Raw genomic sequence first — 24,319 nt, 5'->3', positions numbered from 1 at the left:
TATAATTTGTGGTAACATTGTTCTCACTAAGTTAATTGCTGCGATCTGGTGATCTGTTTTGAAGACGAAACAGAGGTGATGGTGATGATGTGATGGTGATGGTGACGTTCTGTTTCAATTTTACATGTAGTGACAACTAAAAATAAAATATAGTAAATTACATTTAGTATGGTTAAAGCTAGGCAACTAGGACATTTGGTTAAGCTTAGAGAAAGATCATGTTTATGGTTAATAGAGAAGTGACCGTTCGTTGCAGTGCTGTGACAAAAGACAAAGTCTGGTCTTCTGCATGAACACTTCTTTGCCTCACGTGTTCCTGCACAGGCAGGGAATGCCAGCACTGGACTTACATCATGAGGTGCAGAGGACATTGGGCTGGTTTCTCACACAATCTGACATGTTTTTAGTGATAATGCTGCATTCTCAATCTCAGTAAATACATTGTTAAATACAGTGTTATCATAACAATACAATAGAAGTAATGTCCAAAACCAATTTCCTTAGTTGTAACAAATAAGAATTATTATTTAAGCTTAAGATAAGTCTCTGTGGAACTAATGCAAGTCAATACAGTCTGTATACAAGTGACAGTGAGTGAAATAGCATGCATACATGTCACTCAATTCTCACCCTTCAGTGTAGTAGGACCCTCTGCACCTGCTTCAGCATCTGTGTGTGTGTGTGTGTGTGTGTGTGTAAGAAACAGAGGGTTTTATCTCTGTCCTCTGCTGCAATGTCAGACTCATCTTTTCCCTCACCCACAAGGCCCTGCAGCAGGCATTAAAGCTCCAGGGACAACAGCTCACATACAGCCCCTCATGGTCCAACAAGGACCTTTACCACTCTGCATCTCATTCGCTTAATTATTTCTCTCTCTCTCTCTCTCTCTCTCTCTCTGCCCCTCTCCTCTCACTGTCTGTGCAACGCTTCCCTTCAAATTAATTGCTCCCCTCCAATAATTTACATCTCAACCTTGTAAAAAAAAACATGAAGTAGCACCCGGGTAACACCAACACCCCACTCCCTCAACCCATCATTCCAGCTTCCCATCTCCACTCAGTGGGGGGGGGGGGGGGGGGGGGGGTTGAACATTTTCTCATTGCTGTCTTTAGATTGTGTCAATGGTATTAATTAACTCTGCTTTTAATAAAAGTACACCCAGGCTCTGATGTCAGAGTCTCATTTCCATACTCAGAGATGACCCTTTTCATTGAGGGGTCACGGTCAGCAAGTGTCGCTCAGGTCGTGTCAATGGAAGACAGTTTGCCTGGGGATTACAAATGAAAAGAGTGCTCACTGTTTCTTGTAATCTTCCCATGACTGGATAACCTCGCTGGTCTGGAGCTTCTGTATGATGGGATGACTCATTAGCCAACCAAAGAATAGTTTTGAATAGTAAATCAACATTCATGTTTTTTTTTCTTACGTTGGTTTTAAAATCAGCCTGGCCAAAAGACCCATAAGTGTTCTGTCAGGTGGAACAGGCTGCAATCTATAGTCCTGTGAAATTACAGGGAGTGCTTGAAGAAGCAGAGCTCTGGGACTGGAGCCTGTGTGCCCACAGCAGTCTCACAAAAGAGATGCTACAACATACTACCAGTATTCAGTTTTACCTTCAAAATAAAGCTACACGCTATCAATAACTGATAACACCAAATTTGCTAACTTAAGTGCAAACTAAAATTTCATAGTGCAGTTTAACTGTCTTTCTTGACTTTCCATGGTCAAGCCTGGATTACCTACTGCATAGACAGAGCAAGGCAAACTACCTCTGGGACCAAGAGCCTTGGGGACCCTGAAAGCCACAGGTTCACTATGTGAATGGTTTGAATGAAGAGTTGATAAACTGCAAATATGTTTGGGTACAAGAAGTATGAAATCACAGTCTGAAAGGCAGCTAATGTGACAGGATCATTTAAATAGGTCCTGTGTCTAATCAAAAACTACCTTACTGTCATTATTTTCGCTTACATTTTGCTAAAATTGTGCACATTCATTTTAAAATCTTATTAACTTTAAAGGTGAAATGCACACAGGGATGTTGCTGATGTGAATAAGTGCCTGAAGCTCATTTCCGCTGTAGCGCCCCCAAATGCAAAGGGACCTCTAGGTCTTGGGCGGTGGAATATGCCCAAGATAATACAGGCGTGATTTTACAACCCCTACAACAATGGAAAACCCTATTCCTGAGTGAGCATCTTATTTTGAAAATCGAACACGGAAGTCACATTCTTTTTTCTACTTGACCGGAGTGTGAGTAGTTCTCTCTCCTCTCCTCTGGCTAATCACTTGCTCTGAGGACGTGCGGATGTGCTGTGCGGTTTGCCGTGTCTCTGTGGCGCAGGAGAGGACGCTCGCCACGCCTTCAGGGACGCACTTTTTCTCGGCGTCAGCCCTCCATCTGTGCCCGCTGTTCACCGGTGGACGTTTAACGAGCAACCATCCACGCACATTTTCTCCATTTACATCAGTCACCTCAGGAGTCCGGGCGCTACTTCTCCCACTGATGCCAGTGGAGCAGGCTGTTGTGTAAAACGCTAATTAATCTGGGAATATCGGGAGCGGCAGTTTTATCGATTTGACATCGGATACAAGTCGGATCAAAGATGGGGATCAAAGTGTAGTGCTGGTGAGTAGCGTGTAAAAGCAAGATTACTATTATATTATCCTATGATAGAACCCACAACCTGTGTGTGTGTGTGTGTGTGTGTGGCGTTAGAATGCTTCACGTTCTATTTGCTGTCACTGGAACACTGTGTCGTCACGGTAAGAACTTTTACTCACAACAGTGGTGACATCATAATTCCTTACCGTGTTTGGAGGTACTGCCCGCTCGCGCCGCTCGAACCACTTTACTACGATGAAAGCATCGCAGTCTGTGCGGCGTGAGTCAGCGGTGTGCGGGTCTGTTTAAAGGGCGTGTGAGAGGATCCAGCTCATTTCAGGAGCCGGAGCCACTGCGCCTCGTGCTGCTGATACATTCAGAGGAGAGATGTGTCTGCAGGTGACACTGTGATACTCGGTAGAATGCATTGAAAACAAAGACAGTAGCCAGTGATATCTCGGACACATGTCACATGTTGTAGTGCTGCGATTTGGATTTGGTCACAGTGGTGTGAAGCTTATCTTATTTTGTGTAATTATTAACGTGCGCTAACGTGGGAGTAAAACCTCTTTGTGAACTCGCTGCTGATTTCCCTCAAACACTCCCAGGCTCTCGTTTATCAAGTCTGTCTCATCTCTGCATATGTACATTTGAATATAGAGTGTTATTTTTCCAGGAGACAGGACAGAATGAACAGGTGTGGCACTGTTGACATTTTACTCTATTTTCATTGCAATGAAGAAAAAAAAAATCTGCATCAACCACTGCAAGGTGGTAAGCAGTCTTTTAACCCAAGGGCGATGTAGCAACTTGCACAGCTTACCAATACAAACCAAAAGGCTTTGTCATCAGTCTCTTGTAGCTTACTGCAAGGTGCATGAAAGTAAGACCGGCTGTGACAGAAACCAGTTAGGTGGGGAGAAATTCTAGCCCTGGTTGTTGATGTGACCAGTTAAGGCACTTCTGCTCCCACGCCCTCTGCTTTGGTCTTCTCTACCCCTCAGCTAGGCTGCACCCCGAGGAGTGAAGCAGTGGAGTGGGGCATCGCGTTTTATGACCGTGCTCTGTTTGCATGGAGCTCCAGGAGACTGCAGCAGCTTCTCTCACCTCCTTCGTAGCACATGCCCAGCTTCGTGTTTCTTTACCTCCCTCCCTCTGTTTAGGATACAACCCTGGGAAATGTGTATTTGCTCACTCTCACCTTCACTGGCAGTATGTGCTTCTGTGTGCCCGGAGGGGTGTAATACAGACATTTTTGTGCTGTGTCTGCAGAGTTAGTTTCCTTAATAAAGAAAAAAAAAAAGATTTTCTCCAGTCTTTCGTGTCACTCACTGTACCATTGTTAGCGCCTCTTGACTTAGTCCTTCAGCAGTCAAGACCCTGTGCAGCTCTGTGTCCCACCTGTTCCTCTGGGTTCCTGAGCCCATAAAGCCTCACTGCCCGTTGCAATAGAATGGTTTTGAATTGAAATGACAGTTTGCTGTAACAGTACAGTAGGTACAGGTTGTACAGGCATGAGTCACTGGCGCAGGGGTCTGTCAGAAGCCGCTGGTAACAAGTCTGCAGGTACAGACATAGACTACGGCACATGTTCCCTCCAATTCAGAGCAAGTCTGCGGAGAATAACAGGTGTGCTGTTAATGAGGGCATCGTGCGGTTCGATTGAGAGAGGCAAGTTCCCAGAGCGTGAGGCCAGTCATTGTGTGTGTGTGTGTGTGTGAGAGAGAGGGTATGTTTGTGGAGAGAAAGAGTGGGCAGGGTCTGTCTGGTGCAGGTCGACAGGGAGGTAAACACGGTAGTTGTTAGTCTGGTAGCAATGACAGCTTTATCACCACCACAAGGTTTATGGCTGTGTGTGTGTGTGTGTGTATGGGGGAAGGGGTTTCTCTGTGTTGTGGGTTTGTGTGTGTGTGTGTGTGTGTGTGTGTGCACAGGGATCATAGCTCACACGCTATTCTACTCTACAGACGTGACAGAATTCCACTACTGCCTTGTGGCAGAGCAGTCAAAACAGGAATCCACTACAACATCCTACTGGCAAACTTGTGCACTATGAATTCCAGTTTCTTATGTGGTGGTTGAAGACGGATAAAGCAATCGAACCATAGTTTATTTTTTTTTTATTGAATGATCACTCACTTGTCCTCGCTGGAATAGGCTCAAGACCCATCCCCCATCGTCCTGTGCTGGTCGGCTGGATGAGAGATCAGTCAGCTGAGAACAAAATTCTTTTGTTCCTTTTTTTTTCTTCTTTCTGAAAACATGACATTTGTCAGTTCAGAGAAGGGCGCTTAGGGAAATTACATGACAATAAAGGGAAACAAATTATAAACTGTAAAAAAAAAAAATTGCTGTTCAAAGAAAAACTTTTTTGCATATTTTCTTTTCTATTCTCGTATCATCTCAGTATCACTGCTTAATATTTGGGAGTTTCCCCATTTAGCATTACTGCGCTTCAAAAAAATTTCCATCACTGCCACTGGATTGCCAAGTATAGTTGATTTTTTTTTCCCTCACTTTACATGAACAGCTCCTCAGCTCAGCAGGGGCTCAATTTAAAAAGGGACGGAATATTGCGATGGCTTGTGTACCTGACAGGCCTTTGGGTGTCCTTTGGCTACACTGCAGCTTTGCACACCGACACAGGGATGATGAGAGTGATCTCGCTGACGGGCCGAAGAGGACAGGGTTCACGTGTGGAATCACTCTGTCACAGCCGGCTGCTCTGTCACGGGAACGAAAGACAGAGGAAGAGAGAAGGAGAGGGAGAGAGAGATAGAGTTGTGGAACAAGGAATTCTGATGGAATAAATGAGAGAAGAGGGGGTGTCACAGTGGGGACTCAACAGGCATCTAATTACCTCCCAACAGGAGCCTTGACTCCATGGAAACGCTCTGCGCTCTCCAGAGCTGGTCTTAGCTGCCTCCACATGGCCTGCATGCTGTCGTGTGGGCCGCTATTGATGGTGTGTGAGTACTGATTGGCTGGGTCAAAAAAGTAATGGATTATGATTAGATCCCCAGTGTGTTCAATAAACCACTGGAGTCATCATATAGATTGCTCCATCACATATAGGCTCCAAACTAATGAAATTAACCTTATCACGTGAACTGTGTATGGTTTCTCGGAGTAGAGCGCTTCTGTACACATGAACAATGAGGTGACAGACGTGTCTTCGGTTTGCAAATACAGAAAAAGTTCCCTGACAGTGATTACTGAACTTTGCCATTATAGTAACTTTACCAGGGACATCATTTTGGTATTTGGTCTTAAACCTCAAGCTGTTATTTGGTGTTGACCTAATTTTGTCTACAGCAAGTATCAAAAGCTCTCAGGTAGTAAGTGCCACTCTTCCTTACTTTTCTTTTGATAGTTTCTAGTTCAGGTTTTGATTTTGACAGAATTTAATTCAAGATAAGTTCTTCTCTTTAGATCGAGAGGTTTTTCTTTCTTATTAAATAAAGTTTTTTAGAAAAATATTTATATTCTGTCTATATTCTGTGGAGCTTTTGATTGAGAAGTGTTAATGAGCATGTCACTGATTTGTTAGTTTGTATTGTGCACTTGCAGGAGGACACACATCGGTGACGCAGTACACATGCCACTGCTGTCACGGTGTTTTTGCTGATCGACAGTTGGTGATTATAATGCGCAGAGAAGCGGAGCAATGCATCCTCAGAGGCAGGAAAGAAGGAGACTAAAAGGGAGCAAACATGGTTGTAAATAATGCAGCATTTAGAATATTCAAAGAATATGCACTGCATAGGTTTTATGAGGAAAATAATGGATTTTCCTCTCGTTTGTTTACAAGAAAACATCATGGAGCATCTTGAAGGTGTTTGATATTATTATTATATTGATTGATATTAGTACTGAAACCTATGTTCCATATCAGATCTAGTACATTTCAAACAATACTAAGCTACTATTTGGTAGTAATAATTTTGCAGATGTGACAAAAGTTTTAATTTTTTTTTTAGCTGTATTAGCGGAGTGTTGGGGCGGGGCTGAAAACTAAACTGACTTTAGAAACATAACCCAGGGTATACAGCAGATCTGTACCATCATTATCAGCTTTAATACCACAGTTCCAAATTAAATTAGGGTGTTAATGTAGACATACAATGTACAATAATGTTTTGGTAAAAATCCCTTTCTTGATATTGATAACACAATCATGCACACTGGGGAATCTGTTATCATATGTCTGCTGTGGTTGCAGGCTGTTGCTGTAATTGATAGAACCACTCACTGCACACAGAAGCCCGTGCATGCAAAGTGAGAATGTGTCATGGAGCTATTTCATAGCATGTGAACGCACCATGTTCTAGAGTTATTTCAGAAAGCATTCAAAATGAGATACAGAGAAATGAAACTTGTGTTTGTCCAAATATCAACATGGAACAACTAGTTGCAGATTAATGAAGCATGCGTTCTGACCTCTGTGCGTCTCTAATCATATCAAAGTACATGAGGCATGAGTCGTGAAAAGACCAGACCACGCACCGCCCCCCTTGACTAATTAGTACTTTGACATCATACATCAGCAGTGACACACTGTGTGGCCTCTGCCCGTGCTGGTTGTAATGAGTAGATAGATGCACTTTAGCAGCAAAGGAGACAGTTGTGATGAAATTAGTAACGTCTGGGTATTAGATTTGCATCTGTTACCTTCTCGCTCATTAGTTTGCAGCAGTTATTGTGCAGGTTTAATTGTGAGAGATACTATGCAGAGTGGGTGTTTGGCCGAGTGCTTAAAGGACTATTGAGGTAGCTGCACATAGGCATTGTTTCATTCAGCCTTTCTGGTCCGGACGCTCTCAATCACACCACTCTGTTTTTCCATTCCATGTTCTTCCATTCACTTTGTGAGCCGGTAATTCCTCCTAAGTGACACTTGAGGCAAAATTATGCCTGTTTAGGACAGAGACAAAATCAGCCATGTCCGATTCTCCTCCAATGATCGTTGCATCAAGGGTTGGTTGTAAATTGGAATAATATGAATAATACATGGCTGTTTTTTAAAGCATTATGACCATTGTGAATGACAGATCTAGGGCTCCCAAGGCTCTGTGTGCTCACCAAGATTCAATCTCTGCTCAGCTTCAATTATCTCTAAGTAACATGTGAGATTGCCCAGACCTATCACACGTTGGAGACATTCAGTTCATTTTAGTGCACCATTTTCATCCTCGCCAAACTAGGGAAATAGATTCAGAAGAGTATTTTTCACACATGTGAAGTGGTTTGAAAGTGGAGTGACTGGAGAACGGTGCTCAACCTTTAGAGTTGGTCTCTCAGACTTTCTCTCAGGCTGATGGTTTTGTGTAATGCTGATCTTGATTCCATCTAAATGTAAATTTTTGAGGGGTAATAGTTTCACTTTAGGGATTAAACGTGTGCAGCTTCTCTCGTGTAAGATAGTCTTTGCATCATGCTTTTCCTCCCCCTGTTTTTGTTCCGAGATGCAAGAAAACACTGAAGCACAGCCGCACCTCTTGGAGAACAGTAGGACAGATGGTTGTTTTCACAGTGAAGGAATGACTTCACTTGGACTTAGACACACTCTGACTTCCTCAGCCCTTTTGCAACCACGTACACAAACAGAAACCCAGATACACACATACATGCTCTCAGCTGTGTCCTAACTCGCTCAGGAATGAGGACGCCGGCACACGTGCGCTGGGTGTGTTCACGGAGGAGAACTCCCACTGAGCTTTACATTTGGATTGATGGAGCTGGTGAATGTGGGAGAGGTGCCAGGAGGTCAGTGTGACCCTGCTCAGACAGTACAGGGGAATTCCAATAAAAAGGGATTTGGGGAGTGCATCCCTGTTGAGCCCAGAGTGTGATTCCCAACCTCTGTCAGGCTCGTACCACAGAGAGAGGCTGGGGAATGGGTGGGGAGCTGGAATGCCTCGACTGTAACTCAATCGTGTGTTTGGCTGCTGTGTGGGTGCAAGTGTGCATGCATGTGTTTTTTCAAGACACAATGAACTCATTTGTTTTCAAGCTCCACTCCTCTCCAAACACACACTCACACCATTAACCAACAATAGTGCGCTGGTTTGATTTTTGTCGCTAAGTGCTTGTGGTGACATATGTGTGGTATTGTGTGGTATTTTGCGCTCTCTCTGTTGTCAGCGGTGCCAAGAAGTCACCATGCAGCTAAGCAGCCAGATTGGCTCGGCCCGTGTACCTCGGCATTCAGTCTGGACGCCAATACACTTTTGGGCTCCTGTAGAGACTGGGGATGATGGTTGGGGCAGAGGGCCAAAAAGCTCCCCATGCCAGCAGCTCCCACTGGGAGAGCAGGCTGCTGCAGGGCCATCTGTGCAGGCGTCCTGACTGGGCTCATTGGAAAGTAGGGCGCAGAGAGGGACATAAAGGAGGAGGGAGCAATTGAGGGGACATGTGGAAGGAGAAGGGGAGTGAGAGGCTGGATGACAAAGAGGTGTTTACTTTCTTGTAAGCCCATGCCACCATGAGAATACGCTGTTATTTCTCTAGTCGCATCATTTCAGCTTTCAAAGAACGCTGTGGAAAATTTAGGCCAGAGCTGCAATACTCAGAGGCACGCAAAAGAGTGTCAGGACCAAAAATACGCAAGGATCTGCTTTTTTAGAGCACAGTCCCAAAATAGATGAAGAGTTGAAATTGTAATGTGTTAAAGGAGCAAACATGTGGGTCCCAAATTAGACAGGAAGTGTTGGAGTATGTAAATTAGTTGGTGAGAGTGGGAGCCGGGGAGTCATATGATGGAGTATGCAAAGGAAAAGAGGAGTTTAGTGAGTCTGGCAGGAGGTGAGTTTAACATTCAGAGAGCCAAGACTGTCTGCACACTACCCTGAGGGTGAATATCACCCTTTCACCCCCCCCCCCCCCCCCCCCCCGCCCCTCCACCGCCCACCTTCCTCTCCTATCTTTGCCATCTTATTCCTACACTCATCACAACCCCGAGCATGTAGAGGATGCAGTTTTTACCTCGTTGTTTTTACTTCCCTTTAAATGTGATCTCTTAAACCAGGAAGCAACTACAGAAACAAAACAAAATGTTGCTACTGTACCCGTGCCGGATATTTGCTGTGCTCATCTTTGAAGATGTGCTTCTTCTCTAAGAACAGCATGCCTCACATCTCACATCACTTTGCTTTGTGGTGTTTCTCAGTATCGATATGACATATCCTTTCTGTAAAAACAAATGTATTCAATGTGTTAGACATAAGCAGCCCTATCGACTTCTTAGGTGAGAGCAAAAAAGCACATAAAAAAACTGTGAAACGCTGTAAACTATAGCACCAAAAAATCTAAACGATTTTATATTTTGACATTTCCTTGGAAGACATAAAACGAGCCTTCTCCTCCGCTCTGTATGTGTGATCTTTTCACTCAACAGCACACCTGATCAAGCTTGTCATCAAAAATATCAAACCCCTTATCAAATGGATAGGGTCTGCTGGAATAGATTGAATTGGCCTCAGTCATCAATGTATCAGCTCCGTCATCAAGGGCATGACAACAGCTGTTTAAGGATTAGTACAGAAGTTCAGGTAGAGTTTAGGGTTCCAAAAATGGTATGGAAATAAATATAAAAATATTTCTTTGCATACATCTGTATTTCAAACCTGCTTATCAGAAATTCAGCTCATTCTTGTCCATACTGAGTTTGACGAACTTTTAACGTCCTTGTGGAAGGATCCAGTCGATCAATGCTACTATAAAAAACACGTGGGTCTGGGATAAAGACTTGAAGGCAAGTACCTTGTCCTTAACGTTCCTTTAGGTTGATGATGAATAGACATGGCCAGCAGTGTCAGTGAATCAAAGTCAGCTGTGACAGCATTAATGGATCTTTTAAAGTCTTTCTCTTGAAGACCTTTTTAAAAATGTCCCCAACAAGCAGACAAAGCCTATACACAGCCTTGAAACTGAGCCAAGCAGCAGAGCATTATCACAACAACGACCCCAGAGTGACTTTGGGTGCCAACAACGCCACTACTGTACTCCATCAGCTCCCACCGGGGAACCTTAACCCTTCACCTCTGACCCTTGACTCCTTAATGACAGAGGTCAGACAGTGGTTTGGTTTGTTCTGAATAAGCCTCTTCAGTCTTAATGGAGAGCTGTCTCTAATGCTGATTGTTCTCATCCATTAACTGCTTAGTGGCAGAACCCATTTGTCGGCAGCTGTGTCACCACTCTCCTTAACACACACACACACACACACAGGTGGGTGTGAGTTATACTATAAATGTGGTGAAACAGGTTATACAAAGACCAAGATGCAGATGGATACTAGAAGATAGTGGTGAAACTGCTTGACAGCTTCAAGCTGCTCACTTGTGTCAGGAATGCCATTGTTTTATCAACACACACCGCACACTACACACGCACACTACACACACACACACATAGCCAGACAGTCAAAGGTGCTGATAAAGATTGTGTGTCTCTAGACACTGCCGTTCTGTTAATCATAATAGAACAAAGCAGGTGGGTCCCCCGATGACAATGATATCAGCCTGGCAGGATCACAAGACAAAACACACACACACACTCACTCAATGACAAACACACACGTATGCTGCAAGGGCCATGAACAATGACACTCCCCCAGCTGTCTAGACAGAGTGCGGGGCTGCCGTTGGCTGGCTGCTGGAGATCTCGGGGGGGATTAGAGCACACACCACTACACTCACCTGTTCTTAGCTGCTTGTTTCTCAGTGTGTTTTTTCATGCAGTGTTGATGCAGTGTGACAGGCACAGAGGGAGCTGGGGATATGATGAGGTACGGAAACAAGTTATACATAGCGTACAGCTGTGGGTGACTTCTTGGTCATGCAGTTGGGAAAAAGTGGTGTAAGGAATATGGTTGTAAAATAAAAAAAAAAAAAGTAGTTGCAAAAAGTAGTAAACTATGACATATTTAAAGAAGGAAGTAGGCATCTGTTATGGTTTGCGTTTGTCATGTCGACATAGATATGTCAATGAAAGCTAAAAAAAAAATACAACTTGGCACTTATTAATACGGAAGTATTAAAAAACAAATATGGATGCAACCGTCTTTATGATGTAACAAATTCAACGTTCCCCTAAAAAAACAGTTTTTTTTTTTTTGTGAAACCAATAATTGGCTCTCCTACTTTAAACTCGTACATTATTGTGATCCTAAACCTAACCCTAATCAGGGTTCACATCAGATTTAGTGAGCACAGTGAGAACAAGGCAGTGTTTCATGCACAGACACTGAGGGCTGGTCTATAATTCAGTGTGCACATCTGTGGAGGAGTTACCTGACTGACCCTTTGTTCACATGCTGCAGACTGTAAAGCATTGACTGACAGAGATGCAGGGCTATGATGAAATGATGTATCAGAGCCTGAGAAATGCTGGGGGTTGGGGGGGGGGGGGGGGTGGAAGCAATGAGAGAGTGAAGATTATCACAAGTGATAGTGGAAATCATTGTCAGTGTGAGCACGTAGAATAAAACTCTCAGTCACTCTAGTACATATGTGAATACAAACAGGGATGGAGGTGTGTGTGTGTGTGTATGCATGAGATGACTTGCAGATAAACACCTGGATTTAGTCATGCAGCCACCTAGAGCTGGGCAGACTTTGTCTTTCTGTCAGGACTAAGATACAAGAAATTCTTCCCAGTTACCATAAAGCGTATAGAGGCCTGCAGGATTTGTCCAGTTCTCTGTTTATCAGGGTATGTTTTCTCTGTGACTGCATGTTGACATGCAATCTAGAAGAGCTCGCTGCAAGGAGTAAGGACATTTTCAAGCAGCATTTTGGACTGTGGTAGCAATATTTTTCAACTGAGGCTCTGCGTTTATGTCTAATCCTGCAAAATAGACCATTTAAGAGGTCATTCAAGTTCAGGACAGTGAGCGATGCAGATGTAAGTTCTTTTTCCATGTGGGCATGAGTTTTCCCTGTTAAGTTTGGACCTGGCTTCAGTACTTACATTGAAACAGCTCAATCAGATGTCCTGAGTATCATCTGCTCAGGTAACACCTCTGTTTTGCCTCTCACGGAGGGATGCTGTCAGTGTATCACAGATTAGTGTGCAAGGGGGAGCCATGATTAAAGCTCTGAAGAGCCGACAAAATGTCGGCCCCCTTTAACCACAACTTATCATGCGAGAGATATGGCTGTGGGTGTCAGTGGTGCAAGTAGGAAGGAAGGCTATAAAAGCACAGACTCCCCATCCCCCAGCCTTTTGTGAGCCTGTCTGCATGCATTGGTGTCTAGGTGTGTACAACTGCATGAATAAGTGCTCATGTGTAGGGGAGCAGGGAGAACAAAGGGAAACTGAACCTCTCATACAAGAAACTTGAGACATGAGCTGCTCTTATGCACGCCAGTGTGCGCTTGACCTTTCACCCCAGGGACCTGAGACACCGGTTTATCGAGGTGGATGATAGGCTGGGGGTGGGGGAAGGGGGCGGACTGAAGGTCACCAGAGGATTGCAGCAAAACCGGACTGTCCCTAGGTTTCCCCCAGTGATTTGGGACGACAGCTGATACGGTCATATCATGGTATTGCCATTTCTTAGATTTTCTTTTAACTTTTACTTCTCTGAAACGGCATCAATTTTAGTGCGTTACAGTTTGTTATGGTATTTCTAGGAAAGCTCTGCCTTATGTGACAGCGTCAGAGTGAGGGAAGGGCTTCTTTTTCAGCTCTCTTCTGCTTTTCTGCTGTTCTTCTGTGAGCAGAAATGTGTGTATGTCCCCAGCTCTGGCTGTTGTCTGAGCCACAAACAGCAGGAAGAATATGCCTTGTTCACATCAGAAATAACTTCCTGGGTGTTGCTCAAGGTCTCAGTGTTAGCGTGTGGGTTTGCTGCCTTTCTCGTGACGCCTGCACGCAGAGAGGCTCTGTGCTGCTGAACTTACATGAAGGTACTCACTGCAGCTGTCTTTGGTGATGATGGAGATTCAGGTAAACCAGTCACCAGCACAGCAGAATGTCTTTTTAAAAAAAATTAATGTCAAATTTAGACATAAGAAACCAAAACTGAGTTATTTGCTAATTGCCGTTTTAAAAAAATTCACTTTTGCCTCTACCTTGCCATTTTAATGTTTGTAAATGAAGGGGGGGTCCCTATGATTTATCAGTTACATGCAGATGACATTAAGGAGATGAAGGTGATGGTGATAATTGCACCCTGGGGATCACGGTACTTTCTGTTTCCGTAGTATCTCCACTCTAGCGTACAGCACAGTAAGTGCTCCTTTCCACTACAGCTGCAGAGTTGGTCCATTGAGGGAAGGAGCACGTTGAATTTTTAAAATGTGCAACCCAAAGCATTCTTAAAGGGAAAGACATACAGTACGGGGCAGAGATAGAGGCCACACGATCGCTTTCAGGCAGCAACAGTCTCCACGGTGACTGAGTGACCCACATTTTTGTTCTCTCCTCTGCCTTTTCGATGTGGGAGATGGGGGGCAGCTGTTTGGGGGCGGGGTGGGGGTATTCCGTATCCCTCGACGACGGTAGTGGGTCATCGGGAAGGATGAGTGTGTTGCTATGAAGAAAGAGAGTGAAAAGGAGATGATACGCTCAGGCAGTGAACAGAAGAGGGGGAATAAGTATGTTAGAGAATTTAGGCTAGAAAAAAGTGGGAGGGAAGTGTGTTAAAGAGTCCAGGCTAAAACAGAGGCCCAGCAGATCAGCTGCAGTGAGAGTGGGAAAGAGAGATTGATGCCTTCGTTTGTTGTGTTGTGCACATACATGTGTCCAGCCCACATGGACTTAAAAGACATCAAATATCCCACAGAAGTGGGGAAACATTTTTCAGACATGCACATAACTTCTTACATATAGCAAAACACTGGAAACAAAGACCTTTTTGGCTTCTGTCCCAAGCTTGACAAATGAAATCTGCTACACAAAAAAAGGTTCCATTCCTAAAACACAGCTCAAGAACTCATCAGAAATGGGCACTTCACTGAAAAGCGTAGCTCTTCAATTGTCATATAATGAACAAAATACATTAAATATATTTCATTGTCAGTTATCACCTAAATGACATAACAAGCAGAGTCTTTTCTCTTCATGGAAACTATTAAACCTACATGTTTCTATAGCTCACATTACTTTCATAAACAGGCCATTTCTTTATCCAAAAGAAACATTTTGTGTTGAGCACCATGAATATTGCACTGCAGCCTATTTCAAAACTAAAAATGTATTAGTCATACTCAATAACTAATTACTGCAAGATGTCCCAGAGAAAAGATCTTTTTAGTGAGCCATTTTGATGTTTCTCTTCCATATCACTACTACTACCAAATACTAGAGTGGTAGAAGAGACCCAGTTTGAGCAAAATATGCATTAAATTTATCTCCTCTTACCGAATAAAATGAACCACTACCACTAAATGTTCTTGAGTTTCTGTTTCATAAAACTCACTCTTATTCCTCTTCCTCATTCTGTCTATTTACTGCTGACAGTATTTTTTTTTTCTGTCTGTCTGCTTGTATTTTAGACAGGAATGCCCCAGACTGTGTGCTCAGCCACCATGTTCACCACTCCCAGTGGCTTCAGCCCTCATCTGGCCTGTGCTGAGCCTGGGGAGGAGGAGGAGGCCCCACAAGAGGGCCCGGGGCCCGGGGCTTGCCTGGCCGATGGGCCCCCGATCACCTCTGCCTCCCTGGACACTCTTATTCAGAATCTGGTGCCCACTGCTGATTACTACCCCGAGGTAAATGGAAATTCACCACACTTACTCCACTGTTCATTATAAACCCCATCAGAAAGTCCATTTGGGTTTATAGTGGTAATGACAGTACTGCCAATTAGATTGTTAGCCCCATGTCTCTGTTTAAAGTGCTATTCTGCTTCCCTTAATTACAGAAAGCCGCAGAGTTTTTTTTTTTTTTATTGATGTAGTGGCAGTGTCTTAGCGAACGTCTCCTTCTGTCCTTTGACAGAAAGCCTATGTGTTTACCTTCTTGCTGAGCGCTCGTCTGTTCATCCCTCCTCCGGAGTTGCTGGCCAGGGTGTGTGAGCTGTGCATCAAACAGCAGCAGCTGGATCAGAGCCCACTCGATACGGTCAGCACTGCACCACACACACACACACAAACACATACACCCCTGTGTGCACATGCACAAGCTAACAAACAGGAACGCAGGCAGGTACAGAAAAAGCATGCAACGCATTACTTGTGTTCCCCATGTAAACAATAATCACCTCCTATTATTCCCCGAATTGACAAATTGCTGACTTTGTGGTAGTGTTTTGTTTTGCTGATGGAGCCGTAAATCCAGACTGTGGTAAAGCTCTTTCACTTCTTCAACAACAGGCGAAAGTGCGCAAGTTTGGTCCCAAGATCCTGCAGCTGCTGACAGAATGGACTGAGACATTTCCGTCTGACTTCAGGGACGAGAAGATGGTTGGACATCTTAAAGACATCATCCACAGGATAGCTCCATGTGACGAGGTACACATTGACGTGGAATTGTATTAATATAATATGATTAACATGAGACAGACCAGTCATCATCAGCAGAGACAGGAATTCTTTTACAGTTCTTGAAGGATTATAGAGCTTCAAAAATAATAAAAACAAGAAAAATCCCATTCTACTCATGAAGCTTCTACAGGAGAACAATTTGTGATTTGGGGATTTTGAGCCACAGTGTAGTTGTGTCCATTATAGCCCTTACAAACTGGAGCAGCAGTGAGAAATGCTCTGATGGGGAACAAAATTCAATTATCATCACTACCACTGTGGTGGGGCGGTGGAAGGAGTCAGAGTGTCAGTGCAGGGTGAGGAGCCACAGCTCCATGTTACACAATCTTACATTACAGGAGAGGAGAGAGGAAGGAAGGATGTTAGACGAGTGGCTCTGTCTGCAGCCTCAAGGGAAAATAGAGGGAGGGAGATGGATGGAGAAAATGGGGGGATGGGATACAGTGGCACAGGGAGCAGAGGAGAAGGTGGAAGGAGTCAGTGGAAGTGGAAGACTAGGAAAAATGGAGGGAGGTGAAGAGAGGACACAAAGAACGGAAGGGCAGGTGGTGATGAATGTGCTGCTATTTGCAGCTGGCTGCCTACAGTATGGGGTGTGTGAGCGTGTGTGTGCATACATGTGGGATCTGCAGCTCTGGGTCATTTGTGAGACAGACTGACCTAACGGCCTGTGTGACCAGTCATCTGGAGGGAGGGGGCACATTCCTGGACACAGTGTCCATCGCTGCTGTGGTGTGAAAACCTGGAAAATGTGTTTTAATTCAACTGAAAAATGACATTGTCCTCTTAACTCTTGAGCTCATTAAAGCCTTTCAAACACCATTAGATAGTGTAAAAATGCATCGCCTCTGTGCCAAAAATAAAGACGCTGCTTGTAAATCTTACTGTTTTGGAGGTTCAGCAACTAGCTGAAACTGTGATACAGCAATTTACACTTATAAAGAGTTTATAAATTGTCTTTAATTTATTCACTGTCTGTTGTCACTCACTGCGAGCAGGGCAAGTATACAGGACAATACAGCTGCTGGCAAACAGCTGAAGAAAGAAATTGAGCTAAAGCAAATGTAAACATGCAAGAGCTGGGCAACAAACCACATTCATGCAGGTCATCAGCAGTGGTGGGGAAAATACTCATAGTCATCGCATTTATTTAAGTAAAACAGTCAATACCAGAGTGCATTTTAACTTGCACTTAAGTAAAAGTACATAAGCGTTATTAGTAAAATAGACTTACAGTAGCAAAAGTAAAAAGTGACTCAGTATGCATTAGTGTCCAGTTCAGAGTGTCATGCTACGAGATTATTGGATTATTATTACAGATGCCTTAAAGCGTAAGCAGCATTTTACTGTTCTCATTGGCTGAGGTGGAGCTAATTTGAACTACTTTATATACTGGAAGCCACTTTAGCCTCAACAACAACTCATCATATTTTAGAGGCTGATCATGTGTATATAATGTATAAAATGTTTTGTATAAAATATTAATCTGCAAAGTAACTACTAGATATAGCTGTGAGATAAATGGAGTGAATAAAACGTACAATATTTCACATTGAAATATAGTAGAGTTAAAGCTGCATCAAATGGAATTGCCTCAAATAATATATTATGTAACAGTATATATACTAATATACTATATAAATATACAAAAAATACAGATAACTTTGGGTTGCCAGGTTGTAAATCTTCACTATTTTGAAGAATAACTTCATCTGAAATATATTCTGACCTCTAACAGTCAGGTTGTGTTAAATTTTTTTAGTTCTTTAATTTCTCACGAGCGATATGAATTGATTTTCTCGTGGATGGCTGTTGAGCATCTTTGCCAATAACTATTTATTATTGACTAATACTTATAACTATGACAAAGTGAACATACTATGCAAGAGAATAGAGTGCTTAAACATGGGCTCACAATCTGGCAATTCTTTTTGATTTATGCCTCTTGCTGATCTATGAAGTATTAATAAATTATTCATTAAAGTCGTTATTGACAGCACCTCTCCTCTCCTCCCTCCCACTCTCCTCTCCTCTGCAGGCGTACTGGAAAACCCTGAACCAAGTGCTGCAGAAGCTTAGCCAGAGGCTGGCCCTGATGAGCCAGGGGGAAGAGAGCATCGTCAAGGTCTCCCTCAACGCCTCCTCCATCTCTGACAAACTGGTGGCCTTCAAGACCAAGCCTCCGCCCATCCAGAAGGACATGCTCTCCATCTGCAATGACCCGTACACACTGGCACAGCAGCTCACCCACGTGGAGCTGGTGAGGAGAGGGGGGGGGGGGGGGAGTGTGGGTTAGACAGAGGTCAGGGTAAGAGATGATAACAAGGATGGACGAGGAGGAGAGAAAAGAGTTTTTGTTTGATTGGGGGGGGGTTAAGGATGGTGAGGCATAGCTGGAGATTTAGTCTATGTCAAGGACATAAACATGGGATATAAAAGACATCAAAGGGGGAGATGGAGGGAATAGAAACAAATATGATGGTGATAGGAAATGACTGTAAGAACAAAGGAAAGACGGTGGGAGGTATGATAGAAAACTGAAATTGGCAGAAACTTAACACTGTGACCTTGTTGTGTTTTGAAGATGTGTATAGTGTAACCTTGATTATTGCTTGTCAGCTGTTCCAGCTCTAACTGATCTTCACCCAGTGTAATAGACACAAGAACAAAGGGAATAATTCAATGAAACATACATGAACAAGTCTGATGTTCATGAATCTCTGCAGTGTCCCTCACATTGCATGCACGCTGCCTTCAGTCTATTCATGTGTGTCTTGATGTGGGCACGTGTATCTGGGGGTGGTAGTGTTTCTGTGTGTTTGTGTGTGTGTGTGTGTGTGTGTGTGTGTGTGTGTGTGTGTGTGTGTGTGTGTGTGTGTGTGTGTGTGTGTGTGTGTGTGTGTGTGTGTGTGTGTGTGAGTGCCTGAGTAAGCTTGTAGCCTTGTCTGAGCGGTGACATCACCCCAGAAGTCAGTGATGTGCCTGGGGCTTCAAACAAAGGGGATAAAACCACTGTGGATATATGTGACCTGACAGCTTTACACCCTGGCGCACACACACACACCCACACACACACACACACACATAAAAGGAGAGAGAAAGACAGAGACTGACAGGCATATACAGTGCACATATACTGCACTTTAATATATCTCTAGTAGGTTTTAGCAATATGCTAATTCTGATCAAAAAGAATTAGATGTCACTGTGCGTTCTGTCACTATATGTCTGTGTGTGTATGCAGCACTGTTTTGTTTTTGGATTATATCACGAGCTGAGAAGGGTCAAATGAGTCATTTTGATTTGCACATGTATGTGACTGTGCAGTTGTCTTTTAATAGAAGTGAATATTATCTCAAGTGTCACTTTGAGGAAATATGATTCCAATGAGTCACGTCAGCGAGTCATTACTTCCCTTTATTGATTGCCTTCCATTACTGAAATGAAAGAATTATTAATGGGACTCCCTCTATCGGTGTGTGTGGTATTTGTGTGTGTGGGTGTCTTTTGTGTGTGTGTGTGTGTGTGTGTGTGTGTGTGTGTGTGCGTGTGCGTGTGCGTGTTTGTGTGTTTTCCAGGAACATTTGAGTCATATTGGACCAGAGGAATTTGTCCAAGCCTTTGTTCAGAAAGACCCTCTAGACGGAACACAGGTAAACTTTTTTTTTATTTTTTCAAAATCTCCATTTTTATTTTCAGTGTTAATTCATAAGTATGACTTCTAAAATTAGTTTTGTGGAATGTTTTGCCACATCAGTGGAAATCCATAGTCTGTCCTCAGGCCAAAACATAGCATTTTATTTTTTTCATCTTTTTAGTTTTGTTTTGTTGGGAAATCCGGAGGAAGAGCTGCCACAGTAAAAAAAAAAAAGAAAGGAAAAGAAAGAAAGAAGAAAGAAAAGGAAAAAGCCATGTATATTGTGTTGTTGGTCTCTAAAATCTGATCGGGAGTTGCTTCTTAAGGGGCCAAACAGAGGTCAGCGAGTCAAAAGGTCACAAACAGCACAGCATTGTAAAGTCACAAGCTGTAGCAAGCACACACAAGTCCTTCATCCGCCCTCCTTTTATAAATGTTGAACACTTTCACTCTCTCTTCGTCCACTGTCGTTCGTCCACTGTCGTCCGTCCACTGTGGTTTTTCTCTGCATTCAGTTGCTGTCTCTTTCACACATCTTCTCTCCATCTGTCCTTCCCCTATGGTTTTTTTTCTCCTTCTCTCCATTGATCATGTTATTTCCGCTCCCGGCTCGCAGTCTTTCTCATTTACGCTCACATAGGGGGTCAGCCTGTACACAGGGAGCTATTTAGGATCAGAGTAATTCCTTTCGGTAACACTTCCTGTACTCGTGTGTGTATGTGTGTATCATCAGCAGCCATGCTTCAGTGACCAGAAGAAGAAAACCTCCAACCTGGAGGCTTATGTCAGGTGGTTCAACAGACTGTGTTACCTGGTAGCTACTGAGATCTGCATGGTGAGTGGCAAATGCTGGTACACCAGGTACTCATTTTTTTTCATAACCTTAGAAACAAACTGACAGTATAAAAATATCCTCATTATGCCGAAAGTGAAGAGTATGAAAAATCTCCAAAACACGAGGAACTCTTCACAAAAAAAGACAACCAGGCTGAAAAGCACTTTAATCATAAAGTAGACATGAAAATTAAATTGGGAGGAGACATTAGAAAGATGTTCCCTACTCTTTATGCCCGTTAAGTGGAGATTTATTTCTCAAACGTACAGTTGAAAACACTGAAATGTCATTCAGTGGTTTAAGATTTTTAATAACGATTTCTGGTACAACTTCATACTGTAGCGATATTTTGTTCTTCCAAACAAATAGAGGGACAGCAGATAGAGGCAGTTTAGGAGTTACAGAGCACCACTGACCCCTAGTGGAAACAGTACATTACTGCACTCTCGCTGAGAAGGATTGGTTAACCATTTGTGCCTGTATCTGTGCAGAGAGATAACATTCACTATGAAAAATTAATTGAAGATATAACAAAGACCTTGTCTCTGTTTTTGCAGCCGGCAAAGAAAAAGCAAAGAGCCCAGGTGATAGAGTTCTTCATCGACGTTGCCAGGGAGTGTTTCAACATAGGAAACTTCAACTCCCTCATGGCCATCATCTGTGAGTCTTATTTTGTCATATCTGAGAGTATTATCACTGAGAATTGTCCTGCCTGACCTGGTATTAATTGCTGAAATCCATTTTCTTTCGTAGCCGGTATGAACATGAGTCCTGTGTCACGGCTGAAGAAGACTTGGGGCAAAGCCAAGACTGCCAAGTTCTTCATTCTGGAGGTAAACATAATGCAACCATTCACTGACTGAGAAGTACAAGACAGGTAATAACTTGAATCTGACAGCGTATTGCTTGTCGCCATTTGCTTTGGCAGCATCAGATGGATCCTACGGGAAATTTTTACAACTACAGGACCGCCCTGAGGGGCGCCGCCCATCGCTCTCAGACTGCCAACAGCAACAGAGAAAGGGTAAGGCTTGACACCGTGTCACAGCTATTACTCTGAAAGCATGCTGGCATTGATCCGGTCATTTATTTTCATCTTCATGCCAATGTTCTATATATCTTCCACTCTGTTTTGCCTCCACAGATTGTAATTCCCTTCTTCAGTCTGCTGATCAAAGACATTTATTTCCTGAATGAAGGATGTGCCAATCGGCTGCCCAACGGCCACGTCAACTTTGAGGTTAGGCCGTCTCTTTTTCTCCTGACCCTGTTGCATTTAACCATCCTAAAGACAAATACTTAGCATCATTTTGTGTCTTAGAAATTTGTGGAGCTGGCGCGACAGGTTGGGGAATTCATGACATGGAAACGGGTGGAGTGTCCATTTGAGGAAGATCGGGCCATCTTACACTACCTCCACACTGCTCCAATCTTCAGCGAGGATGGTGAGAACTTACCATGTTGTTTTTATAGCAAAAACATTACACTGTGAGTAATTTCACAATAAGTAATTAATAATTAATAATCAGTTACTTCCCTCACTCTTCCCCAGGACTCTACCTTGCATCCTATGAGAGTGAGAGTCCAGAGAACCAGGTGGAGAAGGACAGATGGAAAGCACTCAGGTAAGAAGTGTAACACAAGTGAAATGAAAGATGCAGTCGCGTGTAAAAAGACGCACTGTTGCTCATCTGTGTCTCATTTCTCCCATCAGGTCTAACGTTCTGGGAAAGACATGAAGCACTGACGGCAGCTAACCCTCCCACCAGCGAGGGGGCGTGTGTTCTCACTGCACTAAAATGAACTGTGAAGGAACCTAGCTGGTACTTAGGTGTTTTTCTATGAAGAAATTATGAGAAAAAAATAGAAACACGATGAACAGGATTCATCACATAAAGGAGAGTGTAAAAAAAATTAAAGAAAAGAACATCAAAAAAAAAAAGAACTGAAAACGTTAAGCTAAGGAACAAAATGCCTTTGCAGCCTATCAGTGATGAGGTACAGTATGTTGGAGAGGAGTACAGCTTCTCCTTCCCCCGTTCCCTCGATGTGTGTTTACTCTGTGAAGATATGTTTACTACTATAGAGAGTACAGTTACAGGGAAAACCACTTTATAAAATGAAATTCCTACTGATGCTATAGATGTTTTTGTATTTGCTCCTCTCCCTATTTCTCTCTCTCTTTCTCTTCGCCTTTGGTCCAAAGCCTTGTCTAGGTATTTAATTTTAACTTTTTTCCTTTACTTGTTATGTACTGTAATGAAACTTACAACGATGTGAAGGGCGCTGGCTAGCCCAAATCAACTTGTCAAATTTTATAGGTCTACTGAAGGAATGGCAACCGTGTATATCTGGGACGACAGAAGATGACACGCCTTGAGCATTTTACCAGTTCATCTCACTTTTATGTGTGCGAGGGTGTGAGTGTATGTTCATGCATTCGTGTCTTTCCAGACTGCCACTGTCTTGTTTTGCATGAGAATGACTGGAGAAACTTGTTTATTGGTCAAGTCTTCTTGTAATTTTATTTATTCTTCTCTAATCTTATTTTGGGAAAGTGTTGGGCGGGGAATACGAACTGTTTTAAAGAAAAAAGTGTTTACTCCTTTTAAATGTATTGTGCCATTAATGCAAGAAAACTACAGTATAGCTTAACGGTCACAGCAGGAGCCAGGCCAGTTGTAGATTGTGTACAGGTGACATTGACCCCTCATCTTTCTGCTCTTCAGGAAGTTTTCTCTGACTGACGTTCAGTTGTCTGATATATTTATGGAGATTTCTGTGCTGACAGATGTATAGTTTTTATTGTAACTTTCCTTTACTGAATATGAAGTTCAATGGCATGCTACGACAGGTGTTTTTAAAGGGGCATTAAGCGTATCCACCTTGTAAAGATTACTACTGCAACACAAACTTTGTAGTGATGATGCATTGTTGCATTCTGGGGAAAGGACAATGATGAATTGGAGACTTTTGTCCATCTTTAACAAAAAAAAAAAAAGTAAAGAGGGAAACTTGTGCCATATGGATCACTGTTTGTCATGATAATTCAGGTTCCTCTGACTTGAAATGTGTTGTTTATCGTTTTGTGGGATTGTCACTGAGCTTTGTTTTTGGCAGTTTTGTTGTGATTCGGGAGCCATTTTTGGGGGTGGGGGGAAGAGGATGGATGTGGTGGAGGGAGCGGGAACTATGTAATTATAAGCTTTTTAAAAGTCTTATTCAGTTTGCTATAATTGATTGATGTCAGTGTTTTCTCTTAAGAAGCACCTTTCCCTCTCAATAACAGACTGACTTTAATTCTCCCTCCTCATTTGTCATTGATAAACCTGCTTTTCTTGTAACATGTTCCCCATACAAGCTAAGACTCTAGAGAGCCAGAGATGTGATGGCCATTCAAGGTGACGACATCTTTTAATAAAACATTGCCTGTGTTGAACATATGTTTTCAGTGACAATCGCCTCCAGGACATCAGTTCTGCTCTTTTTAATGGTATCATTGCACTGCCAGGTCTTCTTTTCGCTTACACTCATACACCGCTGGGTGCAGCTCAAGGACTGGAGTGCATTCGGTGCATTTCATGGTTACCGAGGCCAAGCAGATGAACCTTTGGCTTCACAACATCACTGCAAAATTTGTGACTGGTTCCTTAAAAGCCTTTAATAAAAGTAAACCATGCTCAGATGAATGCCAGCAGTTGATTTTGTTTATGAAAATGCTTGGTTTGATTAATTACCATGTTTCCCAC

General features: G+C 43.1%; 1 protein-coding gene across 3 annotated transcripts; it reads left to right on the top strand.

Moving 5' to 3' along the window:
* The first annotated feature begins 2,297 nt into the window (after positions 1–2,297).
* Positions 2,298–23,629, top strand: LOC121188022 (ras-GEF domain-containing family member 1C-like). Of its 3 annotated transcripts, none has more exons than XM_041047508.1 (14): positions 2,298–2,629; positions 15,109–15,324; positions 15,554–15,676; positions 15,928–16,065; positions 18,137–18,358; positions 19,677–19,751; positions 20,469–20,570; positions 21,128–21,230; positions 21,324–21,403; positions 21,499–21,594; positions 21,715–21,810; positions 21,892–22,015; positions 22,123–22,195; positions 22,285–23,629. In XM_041047508.1, exons 2-14 carry the CDS (start codon positions 15,115–15,117, stop codon positions 22,307–22,309), a joined length of 1,467 nt encoding a protein of 488 aa, XP_040903442.1. In that variant the 5' UTR covers positions 2,298–2,629; positions 15,109–15,114; the 3' UTR covers positions 22,310–23,629. The 3 variants fall into 3 exon arrangements, with proteins under 3 accessions (XP_040903442.1, XP_040903441.1, XP_040903440.1); XM_041047507.1 differs by lacking the exon at positions 2,298–2,629 and adding an exon at positions 13,030–13,152 and having other exon boundaries at positions 20,472–20,570; XM_041047506.1 differs by lacking the exon at positions 2,298–2,629 and adding an exon at positions 13,037–13,152.
* Positions 23,630–24,319: the final 690 nt, after the last annotated feature.

This window comes from Toxotes jaculatrix, chromosome 10, assembly GCF_017976425.1.
Source record: "Toxotes jaculatrix isolate fToxJac2 chromosome 10, fToxJac2.pri, whole genome shotgun sequence".
NCBI classification, from domain to species: domain Eukaryota; kingdom Metazoa; phylum Chordata; class Actinopteri; family Toxotidae; genus Toxotes; species Toxotes jaculatrix.
This window is presented reverse-complemented; position numbering and strand designations above follow the sequence as displayed.

Coding starts and splice junctions, on each gene's coding strand:
- LOC121188022 (XM_041047506.1), top strand. Junction 19,752..20,468: donor ACCCTCTAGACGGAACACAG/GTAAACTTTTTT, acceptor GTGTATCATCAG/CAGCCATGCTTCAGTGACCA. Junction 22,016..22,122: donor TCCAATCTTCAGCGAGGATG/GTGAGAACTTAC, acceptor ACTCTTCCCCAG/GACTCTACCTTGCATCCTAT.